Source organism: Cricetulus griseus, chromosome 4 (assembly GCF_003668045.3).
Source record: "Cricetulus griseus strain 17A/GY chromosome 4, alternate assembly CriGri-PICRH-1.0, whole genome shotgun sequence".
Taxonomy (NCBI): Eukaryota; Metazoa; Chordata; class Mammalia; order Rodentia; family Cricetidae; genus Cricetulus; species Cricetulus griseus.
In genome coordinates, this window is record NC_048597.1 from 35503201 (window position 1) to 35520435 (window position 17235).

The window sequence follows — 17235 nt, forward strand, 5'->3', positions numbered from 1 at the left end:
ACCTTTAAGTTTCATCACATCAATGAATTAACCTCTTCATTTGTCCATAAGGAGCAGAATTTCTGTGTTCCCTTGATTTCAACTTAAAAGTACTGGATCCCTCCTCTCCTAACCCATCCATCTTTGGGAAATTTGATTATTTTGGCTCTTCTCTGTAGCTTCCCCAGCCAGCTAACTGTGTAGGTCATCAGAGAAAGCAAAGGTCTCTTACCAGGCCTGGCGTGTGGTCTGTCAGGTATTCTGGGCCTCACAGGAGTCGTGTGCACTCTGTGTGGTGCTGAAATAGAAGACACTTTATACTCAATAACTAGTCTACAAAGACCAGGCAAATTGACCTCTGTTACCCTAGGGACCAATAAACAGTATGCTTCATAGAGTGGTGCAAGAACATTCTGAAATCGCCAAGTTATTCATTACCTACTTCATGCAAAAGGGACATAAAACAAGTCAAACAGTGGCTGAAAAGCAAAGGTATACCCAGAATGAGGTAGGTTATTTGTCGTATTAAGAATCAATCATTCAGTCCATAGTTGCCAAAAGTATTAATTGTATCAAATGGTTGCTTAACATGATAAATGTATAACATAGCCATTCATCCACCCAGCCATCTACCTACCCAGCCAGCCATCTATTCACCCTTACATCTATCCACCTTTCTTTCTAGCCACCCTTCCATCTATCCACCCAATCACATACCCAGCCAGTCACATACCCAGCCAGTCACATGCCCAGCCAGTCATATGCCCAGCCAGTCATATGCCCAGCCAGTCATATACCCCGCTATCCATCTATCCAGGCAGCCATCTATCTAGGCAGCCATCTATCCACCCCTCCATCTATCCATCCAGCCATCGACACAGCCATCCATCTACCTAGACAACCAACTATCTGGCCAGCCATCTTTCTCAATAAAATTTACTGTGCTTTGGAACATTACTTTTCCAAAGAAAATATTAAAGACTAAAAAAGGACAAATTAGATCATTAAGAAAAATAATAGTAACAAATGGTCTCTATCAAATTTTTTTTGCTTATGTACTCTGAAATTAAATCTTCAGTGTCTATGATTGCTATACAGAGGAGTGAAAGAAAATGACACTTGATGTCCAACCTGTCAAGGAAAAGTGAGCAAGAAAATATGTGGACAACAATTGCAGGCAAATTTAGGAAATAATACAGACCATTTTTGCTTCCTAAGTAGTGAAGTATTGAAGTATGTGCTCTTTCTGGAGTCTTCCAACTGCTGCCCTTTGGACAATGCATACTGCGTGAGCATTCTTGACACCAAGTCTGTTGGTGATGCTTTACTTACAGCCAGAATTTTTTTTCCAGTAAACTATACAAATCTTACATCATTTAATAGTTTTTCTCACATCTTGAGTGGATATCTATTAACCATAAATCAGCAATGTCTTGCCCAGCAGGCTTTGAAAAATAACACCTGTGAAACAGCTTACAATGCAGCTCTCATTTAGAGCTTCCAATGTTAAGGCTTTGATGACCAGATTTTGCCACACAGCAGGCCAACAATGGAGGCAGATTAAATCCTCCAGGGGCCATCCCAAGGGTACTAACCACAGTGGACAGAAGACCTGCTCTTATACAGCATTAATGTCCACAGAGCCAAAAATGTCTCATGATGATTTACAAATGGCTCCTTTTGATTTTCTTTGAGAATGGTTTAAGTGCCTCTCATTTTAGCCCATTTCTGCTTTTTGTCTGGTCTTCCCGAACATTTGATTGCTTCTTCTGAAGAGAACTAACAGGATCATGGTTCTTCTTTTCCTCACTGGACAAAATACAGGGATTTCCTAGCTTTGCACAGGAAGGAGATCAGAGCAGGGCGCAGAAATACCCAGCAGCATGGCCATCCTCACTCCCGCACTGGGGCTTTTGTTCTAGCTTTCCTAGGAAGAAGTTAAAGAGCTGGAATACAATTTAACTTTAGGCTGTGGGATGCTCAGATAGCTCATCATCCAACAACATGTGGCCTTGAGAAACCTGCTCAAACTTTAAAGAGAAAGACAAAGCTTTTGTGACTGTGTGACCATGTAAGCACCTCTGCCACACATTTTGTTTTGGGGTGCCCTATAATACAAGACTGTAAAGATACTTCATATCTATTAAAAATTTCTAAGAATATTAAAAATAAAATATATAAAAACATGTGAAATAAATATACAGTGACACTAGAAGGACTGTTCTCTGCCCAGTTCCAAATGAAGACCCAATCAAAAGCTGAAAGTCAAGCAATCAGGAGCCCTAAACTGCCTTTGGGTAGGTACATTGCTACAATGTACTGAAAGTAAGAAACAAGGCACTTAGATGATTCAGTGGGCAAAAATGCTTGCTGCCAAGCCTGGCATGCTCAGTTTGATCCCCAGAATCCATGTGGTGGAAGAAGATAACCAACTCCATTAACGTGTCCTCTGGCCACCGTACACGTGCCATGCCATCGCCACAAATGCCTTCGCATCATGCCCATACTCATACAAAATAAATACTCATAGAAACAAAAGTAGATGGCAGAGAGAAATGAGTGTAAGTTACAGCACTTTGTGTGAGAATCGTCTCAGTAGACGTGGGGGCAAGGCTGTCAAAGAGAAAACAGATGGGAGGATCTAGTAATGGCGTTCTTTTGTGGTCCTAGGGGTACCACTGCTGAGAGGTTGAGCTCCCGTAGTCTCTTGTATCAATGGTACATATACAGTTAGAGCTCAACATCAGGAGAATCATTTCATCTCTGCCTCTAGTCTCTCGGTTGGCATGTACTATATGAGGATTGGCATTAGACAAACCCACTGTCCCAGGTGGACCTGAGGCACCTCAGAGCTCAGGACAGCTTATGAGGAGGGCCCTACAACACACAGCTTCTCTTCATCCAAGCCACCCCCCACCCCTCCAGCTTCTAATCAGGTTTATTGAAAGGCACCAGTTTTGGGTGTTCCTCTTCTCCTGAATATGGGTTCCTTCCTAGTTATTATTTGATATCTCATGCAATCACATCCTTGCTGAGCCTAACAAAAGATTTGGGACAGAACCAGGAAAATATAAGTCCTAGGATAGCAGAGTAGAGCCTCAAACTAAGAATTCTATGGACATGAGAAAAAATTAGAGTACATTATACAATTGTACTAAGTCAATTCTGATCGTGATGTAAGATCCTTCGTGAAACTCAGTATAATCATAAAATTCCTATCTACTAAAATTGCTTTAGAAGAAATTTGAAAAAAAATCTTTAACCCAACGTTGGTATTCCCATACAAAAATAAAGAATGCTCAAACCTATTAGATCTATTGTGTTTTACCTTTAACCTGGAATCCAGGAAGCCTTCGAAAGTTGATTTTTTTTTCTCACTTGGAAATACAAAAGCAGAGCTGAAAGAGCATCTTTATCTATCCTCCTTATTATAAATATTTATATATTTTGTTGAAGAGCTATGTTGCTTGAGCATGAGGATGATGTTGTCATTCAAGATAGTAAAAAGATTTTCAAAAAGATAAAAAATGAAATACAAAAGCCAGGCAGGATTGTGGCTATACATAGTTGATGGGGTGTCATCGATGGAGGAATCTGGCAAAGGGGGTGTGAGAAGGTCACTCTGGCACATCTCTCTCTGAATATTTGTACATGGATAAGAATCCAATAAATACTGTATAAACTTTGAATTGTAAAATTTAAAATTAAAAAGTTCCAAATAAAACAAGGTTTAGAGTTGTACCACACTCAGCCTACTAGCATTTGTTCAGGCTCTCTAATGAGAAAGGACCTGCCTTAAAATACATTTATTTTGTTATCATTTTTCTTGCTGTTACTTATTACCCTTCCTTCTTTCCTTTGTATTTCGCAGGCTGGCCTTGAACTCACCATCCTCCTGTCCTGACTCCCAAAGTCTGGGATAACCAGCAAATGCTTATAACCCAATTAGGTAAATGATGTAAGGGAAAAAGACTTCTGAGAATATGAAGACTAAGTGTGCATGTGAGTTCCTTTCCCTGGAGACAGGGCATTACAGGAAACACGTTCTTAAATGTCTGGCCACTCTCTATATTTAAAAAATGATTTTTCTCAGTAATAGCTTTTCTCAGCTCACACTATCAAGTGGGTTTTATTTCAATTTGGGAGATGAGAGAAGGTGAAAAAGAAAGGATACGTGAGAGGAAAGGAAACTAGGAAGATGGAGGTCGTCCTCATTTATCAGACATGAAAGTCAAGTCTGTGAAGGTTCAGCAAGGGGAAAACACCTAGGAGCTTTTAAGATTAGTCATCAGCATTCTGCAGCCAACGAAACATCCAAAGCACTGACCAGAGAAGCTGTGCATACAAGTGGCATTCAGTTTGTCCTTCATCTTTAATGCAAAGACAGCCAAGTAGTTCACTGTGGTGAGGCAATACCACCTGGAAGCAAGACTTCTGTCTTGATTAAAGGAAAATAAGGAAAAATTTCTCTCCAAGGGTGGAGAAGTAGCATTACCCCGAGTTGTCTTTGCCACTTCTGTTGTTTGTGGAATCTTAGTTGTGAAGAGCTCTTGGGTAGACTGGTCTGTTTCTTCTAGGGAAAAACATAGTAGGATGCCTTGTTTTAAATAACCGTCACTATGAACACAGCAAAGAGCAAAGTAAAAAATAACAAATAACTCAAGCTATTCTCTGCCCTTTCTGGAGTAACTTAAAGCAAATGCATGTGTTGATGACTTGTTACCTTTGTTGTCCTATTATTTTAGTGATATCATAGGACTGACAAGGCAGCTTTGGGAAGGATTATTTTTCTGATTTGTGGTTTTACTACACTAGAGACTGAACCCAGGTTATTATGTACACTAGGCAAGTGCCCTATCACTGAGCTAAAGGCCTGAGATAGCTGTTTGATGACACTGCTATCCTTGGATGCAGTCCAAGTTTGAAAACACCTTTAATGTCTATGTATCTGTCTTTGTCTCTTCCCCACTCCACAAACTCCACAAGTTATTTGTAGAAAATAAAGAGATCACATGAAAAAATGTTTATTTCAATCATAGAAGAAGACATATCCTTTCATTTTCTATGTGTCAAAATGAAAATTGACATTCAGACATATTTGTCTTGGAAAAATAAGTACTATTCTCATATTATCCTGAACTTATTACATCATAATGGCAAAACATATTATGCTGTTTATTTTGCCACCTTAAAGATCAAGGAAATAGCTGATGGCAGTAATATTATTCTCTGTTTTCCTGCCCCTGTTTATTCTTCTTGATTCAATTTTTAGAAAAGAGATTAGTGATAGTTGGCAGGTGATGGCTCTTTATTCAATAAACCAAGAAGCATTTTTTAAAAGGGCAAGTAAAAATTAGACAATTAGTATATTCAGTGGTAATTTTTGTAAAGTACTTTTAACTTTAACTGCACAGTCACAGGCTAGAATGATTTTAATATTTGTAATCATATTGGTAATCATTAGGGTGTATTTGTTCATTCCATTTAAATATTTTTTCTTTCATATGGACTTCCTTAAAAAATATAGTCAGCTACTTCAACACACACACACACACACACACACACACACACACACACACACACACACACACACACAATGAATTTACTTGAAAATGGGTAAAGAGAGGAAAATAAGACTACTGAATGAAAGGACTTTGCAGGGTGCATGAAGCAGAGAACTGAGGAGCCAAAAAACCATGAGCTGGGGACTTTCCCATCATTTTCAATCATGACTCAACAAATTTGTTTCCACAATTGTGGTATATTTATGTTGAAATCCTTGAAAGGAGGTCCACATGACATCAACCATTTTCTTGTCTAATCCATTGTCTTCTGCAGGCAGGATATAAGCTCTGCAGGTATCCTATTATAAAGTGCTCTCTAGATTACTTGTAATATAAACAGATGAAAATGCCATGGAAAAGTTCCTGTGTTATACCATTTGAGGGATGATGACAAGAAAAACACCTGATCACTTTCATTATAATTTTTCAAAAGGTAGTTTTGATTTAGGAGAGCTGACTATACTTGAAACTTGACTGCCAAGATGCATGTATGGAAAACTATGCAATGTAAAAGTTGAATAAAGTGAGCATGTAACTTTAAGAACAATCTTTAAAGTAAGTCCCTTGTGGAGTAAAATAACACAAGTTACCCAGGACGGTTTGTAGTTCCTCTTGACTAGGTCGTGGTGAAATCACAGGTATGAAAGGAATACCCCGTGTCTCTAAAGGTGCTGCAAAAGAAAAGTACTAAGATTGGTAAACCTTTAAGTTAAAGCCAGCAATAAACCCTTCATTTGAAATATAAAAAGGAAAACATCCAAAGAAGAAAGTTAGTGTGTACAGGACTCTCAGGAGAAAGACAATGGAATGTTAGCATAATGGTTCTTAACTGTTTTCTACCAGGAGGCAGAATAAATTATATTCTGTATTTGGTCCACTGCATAGGAGACCTACCAAGATGGAGGGTGGTTAAGACACATTCCTGGTCTTCCAATTGTAGCTCTGTCTATCTACCCACCACTCCAAAGCAAAGAGGTTTACAAAACTGTTGGGATGAGTGTTTTCAATCTGCTCTGGTTAGTTGAACAAGCAAACCAACAGTGACATTTGTATTTTGATGAAATTACCAGCTCTGACATATGCTAGTGTGTTGCAGCATCATAGCTGAGAACCATTATACTAGCAGGACTATGAACTAGACAGGGAACAGGGAAAGTGAAATCATGTAGATGAATGAGGTAGATAAGGGCAAGCTCCATAAAGAGCCATCCTGGGCTGTCTCCAGAGCAAAATCTCTCAATATTGAAACCATGCTTTTCGTTTCAGGAAACAGTGTTCACAGTGAGAATGACATCATGAAACAAACTGAGAAGAGGTAACTCTTCAGTCAGCAATCATTCCAGAAAGGCCTGTGATCTTGACGGTAACAATGAAAATAAGCAAGCTGGTTGTTAATATGAGAAAAAGCATTACCTATAGTTGTCTTTGGAGGCTCAGTTCTAAACGTGACAGGAGGCAGAACTATGCCAAAAGTAAACCAAAGAGACATTTATGAAAATTACTACAACAAAGTCAAATTATTCCTTTCTAAAAACTTGAATATCTTTTAAGAGCCATAGTAAATATGAGAAAGTTCTACTAAATTCTACTCAGGGAAATTAGTTAACCATCATTTTTAGGAAAACATGAATGAGCAGGCTTAAAACCCATAAACCCATAAAAGAGTATAAAAGTTATCTCAGCTAATAAGTAAGTTGTATAATTTCAGCATGATCTCTTCTTCAGTAAAAAAGATTTCCAAAGCAAATAAAGCTATTATGTAAGCTTTCCTATATTTCACAATGTAAAAACTTTTAATGGGATTATATGATTGAACTTCCTCCAAGAAAACATATATTTCATAACCATACTTTTCTATGTCATGACCCACAATATATCAGGATTTTGAAAATATACAACTAGGAAAATCAAATGTTTTTACCAGTTTCACTGTGAGAGACTTCAGGGTCTGTTTTATGGGAAAGTTGTTCATCCTTTGGAACTGAAAGAAAAAAATTACAAAACACTGCATGGTATTGGAATGAATATAATCCTCATATGTAAAAATCCCTAAACCATGAAGGATGCAAAAGCTAAAGAGCCAAGCTTTAGTAGGAATGACCATTCTTTCAGACTTCTTGGAGGAGGGTCTGATTATAGTGAACAGACATAAAGTTGGTCATAGTACATGTTGAAGCCTCCTTCAAAAAGAAAAAGTAAAGAAAGAAAAACAGAAGAGGAAATGGATAATCTAGACACAGGGAGGTAGGTTCCCCTTAGGTTGCTGTCAAAACTTTCAAAAAGAAAATTTTGATCTGAAGAGGTAGCTGTCATTTGATATTCACTAAAATTCAGATGGCAGTAGAAAATATATTAGGTAAGTGAATAAATGGCTTGCAGACTTACTACGACAAAAGACAAAAATCTTGAGAACCTATGAAGGGGACAAAATTTCATTGCAATTGATACTCAAAAATTATTGTGGAAAGGAAAAGCAAAATGGAACTAAAGGCTGGCCATCAAACAAGTCTGCATGCAAAATTCATGATTGTGGTCAGTACAGAATAAATGCTAGACAAACACACACTACTGCCAATTTCTGCCTTCCTTAGTGGCATGGCTTCTTGTGTACTGGGTATTATGCATACCTGACATATGAGAATACTGGTAAACTCAGCTAAATAATAGACCAGCTCACATTAGTCTGTGACATGTAGTAGAGTTTAAATGCTGTGTTCTATGTTCACAAAATGGAGCATGTTGGCCACTGACTACTGTCTTACTGGGGGAAATGCCAGAATGATGTCCTCTTGCTCATATCAGTTCTCTAATCCAAAACCTTACCCAATGGCAGGGTTCTTCCTGAACTCAGTTCCCTATGATGAGGCCTAGGCCTACTCTCTTGAAGCAAAGTGTTCCCCCCATACTGAGGATTTGCAAAGCCCCAATGTCTCTGTGGTAGGCAATGTGATTTGTATCTTATTGGAAGCTTTAAAAGTTAGGATGGTGGTGAGGAAACCTTCACACCTTGAGGCAGCTAAACACAACTTAAAATAGGTTGTCTAGAACATAGGCTGTCTAGAATGGGCATCCCTGTCTTGACTGGGGAGAGAGGGATGGTTTAACTCACATGTTACTTTTGTTCTTACTCTAGGCTAGCACTGACTCACTTGAAGTTGTGGAATTCGGTACATTGAATAATTAGAGACTCTACTTAAACTAGGCCTGGTGGCACATGCATTTAATCCCAGCACCTAGGAGGCAAAGGTATGAGTTCCAGGCCAGCCTGATCAGAACATTCATGAGTTTAAAGGGGAAAAAAATCCAGGGGAATTTGAAAGTCTAATGCTTTTATTTACTTAAATACTATAGGAAAGAATCAGTAGTTTATAAAGTTGAAGAAAATCCACCACAATATCAAACTTTCCCTTTTTCCACTTGGTGTTTTGGGAAATACATTTCCAACTTTAAATCAAACTCAACATTTACTTGGAGGCTGAAGGAGGACGTGCTGTGATTTAGCTCTACACAGACCATGAAGATGCTAAGACTGCAATAAATGTCTGTTAATTCCAGGACTGGGCTAGACACAGGAGAGCTGGGATTAAGGAAGTAGGGGAAGATGTGCTCCTCACAAAGCCGCCATACTGTAAACACATTAGCCGCTGCTGCTTTAGCTCAGTGAAGCCTTCAGAAGAGGCTGATGTGGATTCCAGCTGCTAACCTTGGCACTTCCCTTGCCAGCATGAAGTGAAGTGGTGATTTAATAAACTCCGGAACAAACTTGCTAATGCAGGTGGAATGGAGTGAAGCAGTTGAAGGACTCCCAGGAAAGGCCTGACCCACTGCAACTAACCAAATCAAAATCTTCCCCATTGTGGCTTTTATTCCTATATTAAGTCAAATACGATTAGAATCCCTAAAGTCTGTCCTGCATGCTAAGGGCAACTCATCAGCAGAAATGATGATGATAATTTGTTTGAGATGGAAGTTTTGATTTCCTTGAATTTACTATTAGTATATCATTACCCTGTTAATTATATTAACCAATTTATCATTAATATCAAGTGTCTAACCAATTATGTTAGCCATCTTTTTAGGTAAACTGGATCTCTCTAAAGAGAATTTAATTGTCAAAAGGCACTTCTGAGTCAGTAATGTCAAGTGGGGACAAAGGTAAAATGCATGTATATGGCTGTTTCACTGGAGTTCAGTGAGAAAATCAAAGCATTACTGTTTGAGAAAGCTGACAGAATATGGTCTGTAAGAGGGTTTACCCCACCCATGGGTTGAAACCAGATCACCCCCCCCTTAGAAATGTAAACTATGAGACACTATGGGATTTTCACCTCAAGACTCCTCATTTCTCTGTTCTAGCTTCATGGCTTTATAACTCCCATGAGAGGGGCCAGGACTCCCACCCATTCGGATGATACTACCTCGGCTTCTCTTGTGCTACTGGCCACGGGCTTCCATCTCTTTCAAGTCATGCTAGCGCCTGTTATTTATGCCTATCCAAGGTTGTTTCAGTGGGTTTCGATACAGGGTTCCCTTGTAGTCCAGGCAGGTCTCAGCACACTATGTAGTTGAGACTGATTTAGAATTCCTGATCCCAAGCACTGTGACTGTATCATGTCCAGTCAAAAGTATGCAATTTTTTCTTTCAGCACTGGGGACTGAACCTAGGGCCATGGCCATGTCAGCCAAATACTCTATTACTGAGACATACTCAACCATTCTATCCTATAGTTTCATCATTAGTTCATATTTCTCTTTCCCTGAGTTCCTTCCCCTCTACCTATAAAATTACACAAATGTTCCAGCAACCCTAACAAAACCCACCAACAGTAAAACAAAAAAACTTTGGTTCTAGGAAAAACATTCTGTTCTTGGCATAATTCTCTACCTTTTTATCATAATAGTAGTTTTACTATATGTGCAACTAGAATTTTTGGGACACCTATAAAAATAAAACCCACCAGGATGCATGATATAATTACACAATTGAATTAATCTCATATGCCTCAGCTGTTTCAGAGCTTCTGTGTGGGACAGCAGGACACATTTAGCTTAAACACAAAATACGATATTTACCAGATGTAGTGTCCATCACTTCAGGACTTGGTGGCAGTTTTGGTTTTGAAGTTATATGCTGGGATCCCCTAGGAACTGAAAGAGAGAACTCAGATCATGAGTCACTAGGGTTCCTTGTTTCTTAGTCATGCATCAGTCCTGATGGGGAATAAGTTTCAACTGTAATAAAAACAAGGTAGTAGCCATAGAGTCAGACAGAAAAGTGAATATAAGCTTTAGAAATAGATCAGGTAGAAATCTAATGAAAATTCCTTGTTGGAAAATGAAGTCTGAGAAATCACATTTGACAAATCATCAGGATAAAGAGGTTTTTGTTATTTTTCTTTTTAATCTTCACGCCAGAGGAGACAGAGGAGACAGGGCTTCTTTTTCCTTCTAGATATGCTTGCTTGACTTGGGTTGATGACTGGGGTCACATTAAGTGCTAGAGCTGAGAATTGCAGCAGACACGATCACTATGTGCAGACAGACCCCAGGCTTTCAGAACCCCAGTCCTTTGGGTCATTTTGCTCTGCTCCTTAATGTTAGCTGGAAACAAAACACCTTCCCTATAGGGTGAGTGTGAGAGTTGAATATAAAATGTCAAAATGATGTGATCTTGTGTTGGTTAAAAGCTAACTTAAAAAATAAAACTAAATAAACTTAGAATTTAAAGTTTAATAATAGGAAATCATAGAAGGATCCTAATTTACTGCTCTGAAATTTGTTGAGGACAAAGTATTCCTCAAAAAGATAAAATCATTAATATGTTTTCCTAGTAGTTTATGTACCATCACCTAATTTTGTAACCAGGAATTTATAGTCTGAACTCCTACTATATTTCTTACTTTATCATTTTCTTGTTTTTAAAATTTCCATTTATCCTTTGCTATTACTCTTGTCCTATGTTGTATGTTCAATAAAATCTTGACAGCTGTTTGCCATGTAATTTTAACAACTATTCAATTTTATAATTAGGCTATAAATGTTGTTTAACAAATTTAACATACTTGATTTAATAAGATTTATTTAAAATTTTTGACATATTTAGCCCTGTTTTATTCACTAATTATTATTTCTTAATTAAACACTAAGCATTTTTCCAGGACTCCACATGTCTCAACATTCTAGGTATTTACACTGTAATGTAAAATCTGTAATTCTTTAGAGGAATTTTGCATTTGTACCTTCATATATTTACATTTCAAAATATTTTTACAATAAAGTTTGCTAATTAATATGAACAGATTTAATAATAGACAAAGTAGGGCAGATTTTTAATTATTAATGAGATATAGAATACAGAATAGTCTTTGAATCAATTTTCTTTAAAAAAGAATAATAAACAGAATCAAATATTAGAGGTCATACTTAAAGCAATAACAGAGATTCTGAAATTATTTAAATTATTCCTGTTAGGATTCAAGAATTACCACCTGGATCAAAGCTAATATTGATGCTAATAAATATTTTCTTTTTCCACTTGTGGACCATTAATGGCAGTAGCATTCCTTTCTTGGTTTAGTGGGTAGATGGATCCCAGAGAAGTTTTGGAAGCAGGACTTAGATTAGTGGTCATTTAAGCTGGGTGATTGGCAGGCTGGTGGGAGCACATTCTGGAACAGCAGAAAGGTCAGGAAAATAGTCTAAAATTGTAGGGGAAAGGGTGTAAGCAGCTCTTCTAAGAAAACCTGCTCTTAGACATTCCCATCCGAAACAGTAAGAGATTCAGAAAGCTTTGTGGATTAAGCTCTCCCAGTAATGTGCTTTCTGATTAAGCCCAGAAATAATGATAAATACTTTATGTTACCAAGGAAAGGGAGCCTTCTTGGACAATGGCTAAAACTCAGTTTGCTGTAACTGATTAACTCACTAACTTTAAGTCTTAGAAGTTAACACATAAACACTTGGTAGTTACCTGGTGGTTGTGGTGGGATTCTTGGACGAGGTGTTGTTTTGAACTTGGGAGGAGGACGGGGTGTCTGCCTGGGAGCTAAAAGAAAGACACAGATTCACAGATTTGGATCCCTTGACCCTTTCAAGAACCTCAGTGTTTTCTAGAAGCTCAAAGGTATTTGCTGAGTGAGTAAAGAGAAATAAAGCCAAGAATTGCTATCCAAATCTCCAGAGAGCTGCAAAGAAGATTATAGACATAGGATAAAAGAGACATTAAACATACTTCAAATATTCAGCTTACAAAAGAGAACTGTTGCGATTTTAGGAATCCCTCCCTCAAATACTTTTTAAATAGGTTAAAAACAAAGTATACGAAAAAGGCCATCTCATTATTAATCCATATGCCATCATGAGTACTCGGTGTATTCTCTAAATACAAACACATCTTTTCTAAACAAAAAGCTACCATGATAAAAATTCAAGCAAAATGATGTAAATAACCAGTCTGATGGAAAAATTAATGTTAGTAAACAAAGCACAATTTTATTGGTTATCCCAGGGAAGAAAACTTGAACACCAAAGAGACTTCTCTGCTCAGCAGTATTTCTTCACAGGAGAGGCTCTGAGGAAGGCTCTAGAGAAACTGGCACAAAAATCATTTGTTTTCTTCAGTGAGAAAATTAAAAGTATATCCTAATAATGTAAAGGAATGATCAGGTCTGGGGCTGTAGTCTGAGACCACTGCCTTCCATAGAACTAAAATGTGTGGGGGATAAAGAAAGGATCAGAACACCCAAAATGCTGTCCACAGTGGCATGCAGTTTTAGACACCTTAAGAAAAATGTTGCTGAAAATAAGAATGATCTGGCTTTGGAAGCTTAAGAAGAAACAACAAACTTGTGCTAATATTATGCAGTTTGAGGACCTTTAAGAAACATTCACTAAAAACAAGTTGTTAAATGGAAGTTTGTGCTTGAGTCTGCAGGGTGGGCTGCTTCCTGATAATAAATGGAAATATACAAGGTACATGGTGGTTTGAGTGTAATTCTGACCTGCAAAGAGATAAAGACCAAGATACACAAGAGGTTACTTTGGTTTAATAACCTGGTCGTTCAGAGCATTGTTTGCTAATCAAGGTTAACAGGCACATTCTCTGCCAAAACTGATACAGTGTTTAAGAAGTCTTCTAATCCTAAAATTAATTATTTGAGAATATTAGTGACATCATGGTTCAGGCCACTTCCTTGCTGAGGTCCTAACTAATGTGCTATTTGCTTTCCCAGGGCACAAAAGACTATGTAAAGACGAAGGCATGTTGAGAAGCAATTCCAAATGTCATCTGTTGACTGTTGGCCAGAAATGGGGTAAATGCCTGTGATTCTAGTACTAGGGAGCTTGAGGCAAGAGAATCTTGAGTTCTGGACCAACCTGGGCTATTTGGCAAGCATTTGTTCTCATAAAACAAAAACAAAAGTAAAAAAAATTACAGGTAGTATATAAAATTAGACATGCAATACTATGTCAAGAAGCTATTTAAACAATTTTTGGAAATAGTAGTTAAAACTGATATGAGATAGATCCCATTATGTAGTCAGTGTAGAATTTGGGTAAAAAGTTAAACTGCCATTTATTAGGCAACATTATTTAATAAGTGTTTTAGAATATAGTGATGGAAATTAATATCCCACCTACCTTGGAAATAGAACCATATAAAATATTTTTAGGGAAAGAGGTGTGAGACAGTATCTTACTATGTAACTGAGGTTGGCCTTGAACTCATAGCAAGCCTCCCATTTCAGGTCCTCAGAATGCTGGAGTTATAGACATGAACTCTACCCCTGGCTCAAAACTAGTTCAATGACAACCAGAACAAAAGCCTGGGCCTATTGATGGTTAATGCCTGTTCCATGGGAAACTGTAGGTACTGCAGAAATTTTATTACCCATGAAGGTGATTTGTCTTCATTCAGATCAAACTCCACCATCAAGGAAAACTTAATGACTAATAGTTTAGTAGCAGTTTCTCTAATACCAGGGGAAGGATATAGTGAAACACGGGACTATTGTGAGGCCTCTGAATAAAGCCAAGAGGATTGGTCAATACCCATTTATGTGGATTATACAGCAAAATCTGTCTCTGTCAGTATTGTATAACTTCAAACATGACTAAGCTATTTCAAAATACTTAATAGCTATAAAGTTGGTCAAGATGACAAAGTAATCCAAATATATATATATATATATATATATACATATGTATATATATTAAAATACAATATATTTTATTATTAAATAGAATATATATTAATATTTTAGAATATTATGCTCTTCTTCCTAAATATTTCTATTTTCTGAACTAAAAAACTTGAAGAGTAGTTAAGAGGTAATTTTAAACATTATGCTAAAGGTTTACACATTGCCATTTGAGAGAGAGAGAGAGAGAGATTACTGATGGTAGACGGAAGGATGTTACGTCAGAAAGGCAGGCTCACTCATCAAAGGCGGACATGAGTGATAGCCAGGGCTTTGGATGGACGGGTCATGTTGTCATTTTGCAAACACCTCATATATGAAATGCAAAATAGTGTATTTACCAGGTTCAGTCTGAGGCTCATCTGGTCTGGGTAGGATTATAGTTTGGGAAGGCAGAGGTGATGTTTCTATGATAATTGAAGGAAAGTATTGTGGGGTTACTATAGGGCTAGACACACTCAGATTACAGACAACAGTCAGGATGGTAACAAACAGACGTCAAAAAAAAAAAAGAAAAAGAAAATGGCAAAATCTCAGGAAATCAGCATTCCCAAACTTCTTAATAACTCATTCTAGTTAAAAATGATAGATGTCAGATTGCAAAATACTTTTGAGATAAGCAATATCATTACTTAAAAAATCTCCACCTCCTTAGCAATGCCTGAATGATATATTCAAGAAGAACTATGAAAGGAAAGGTAGCTTTAAAATTACAGCACAAACCAGCTAAGTAGTATAGACTTATCTTGGATGACAGAGAACAAAGAACCAAACATGCGAAGTCAACATGATGGACAGGCTATTAATGGGAAGTACATCTTTAAGTCAGAAAATATGAATAGATCATGATCCTTAGTCAAATAGTACCGAGCTGGCAGTGAGTGAAATATGAGGTAAAATGCTATATTTTGTATTCAACAATTTGGCTGACATAAGAAGAGACCAAGATCATGATGCCACATGAAAAGACATTTTGGACAATGATTATGAATAGGAACAGCTATGAAGAAAATTCAATGACAGAGAAAACAAGTGCCACGTGAATTCACAACGAGAGAAATCTTGAGGCTCTTGAGTGATGATGCAATGAAGACAGAAAACACATATATGTGTTGCTGAGGATATTACCTAGTGTGGCCTCAGGAAGCTCAGATACATGTGTAAGAGACTCCACAACTATATCAAAACAAAGGAGAATGAATTTAAAAACAGTAAAATGTTCAGCTCCAAAAGTGTTTCTTGAGTATCCACAACCTCATTCTCAAGAATTTATGTCATAATTTTCCAGACAAGACAACGTCTTTAGATAGGACAAAAAGGAAATAAGTCATATTTCATAGTATTAAACCTCCAGTACTCATATTTTATCAACAACTGATTTTCAAATGTGATTATGCCTTGATCTTTAGATACTAACACATAAATAAGGCAAATTGTTTTTCTGAGAGCATCAACTATCAAGTTAATTTTAAGAATCCAAGAGTATCAGAGCTTTTAAGAATCCAAGAGTATCAGAGCTTCTGGTGTATTCAGCTCATTGCTAAAGCACATGCACAACACCATGTGGATCCCTAATTGATCCCCAGTAAGGGGTGGGGGTAGAGTAGGTGGATTGATAGGTGATATCTGTTTAATCAGGTATCATAGTTTACATAGCAGAATAAGTGAATCATAGCTTGAAAGCCTTTACCACCTTCTGTCCTTGGCTCCTCTGGCCTGATAGATTCTTTGGTAGTGGTATCTACATAATCTGTTTCAGCTGGTGCTGGAGAAGAAATATGAAATGGCTGGTTAGTGGTAGGCAGTGCAAAGTGGTTGCCATGGAACCCTGAATTGGAAAATACAGGCTAGTTATCTAGATTATGAAAATTGCTGCAATTTAGTAGAGTAAAATGAAGTGATGCTTGCTGTGTGGGAAACAAAGACAGACAGATGTACACATACACACACACACACACACACACACACACACACACACACAACTATCAGGGTCCATTACAACAATTATCACTCAAGAGTATAGTAGGTAATTTTTCTTCCTTACATAATTTTGCATAAATATTTTAGTAAGGAAAAAAGCTATAGGATGAGTCCTTTGGAAACATGAAAATGAAACCTTAAATGATATGAAAATGATAAATTACATGTTAACATATGTACAGATTCATGTGCACATCGGCAAATAATAATCAGAATTTTAAAATGATTAATTTCATTAATTGAGTAGAAACTATGAAACTTGAATTGCAATATAGCAGATACTACCTAGCATAAGTTGCTATATTCATGATGGCTCTGAAGACCCATTGGATAGACACAGAGAAGACACAAGAAGCAGATGGTTATGAAATGTCACAAAGCATGACAACAACCAACGATGCATTTTGCAATGAGATGAGATGGAAGAGCACATATTCTTGATTTTTCCATCAGGAACATTTTTACCTATTGTCTTCTGTGGTGACTCAGTACTAAATGCAACCGATTCCAGG

The 17235-nt window shown here is 37.3% G+C and overlaps 1 protein-coding gene across 2 annotated transcripts in view; it reads right to left on the minus strand.

Moving 5' to 3' along the window:
- The window catches only part of Abi3bp (ABI family member 3 binding protein), a 202736-nt gene that overhangs the window by 32185 nt on the left and 153316 nt on the right, over nt 1-17235 (minus strand). For both annotated transcript variants that reach the window (XM_035444460.1, XM_035444459.1), the window contains 6 exons: nt 12514-12588; nt 10617-10691; nt 7465-7524; nt 6134-6214; nt 4475-4552; nt 212-277 (listed from right to left, as the gene is read on the minus strand). In XM_035444460.1, the coding sequence (XP_035300351.1) occupies nt 212-277; nt 4475-4552; nt 6134-6214; nt 7465-7524; nt 10617-10691; nt 12514-12588 (435 nt within the window). The remainder of the gene's footprint in view (nt 1-211; nt 278-4474; nt 4553-6133; nt 6215-7464; nt 7525-10616; nt 10692-12513; nt 12589-17235) is intronic.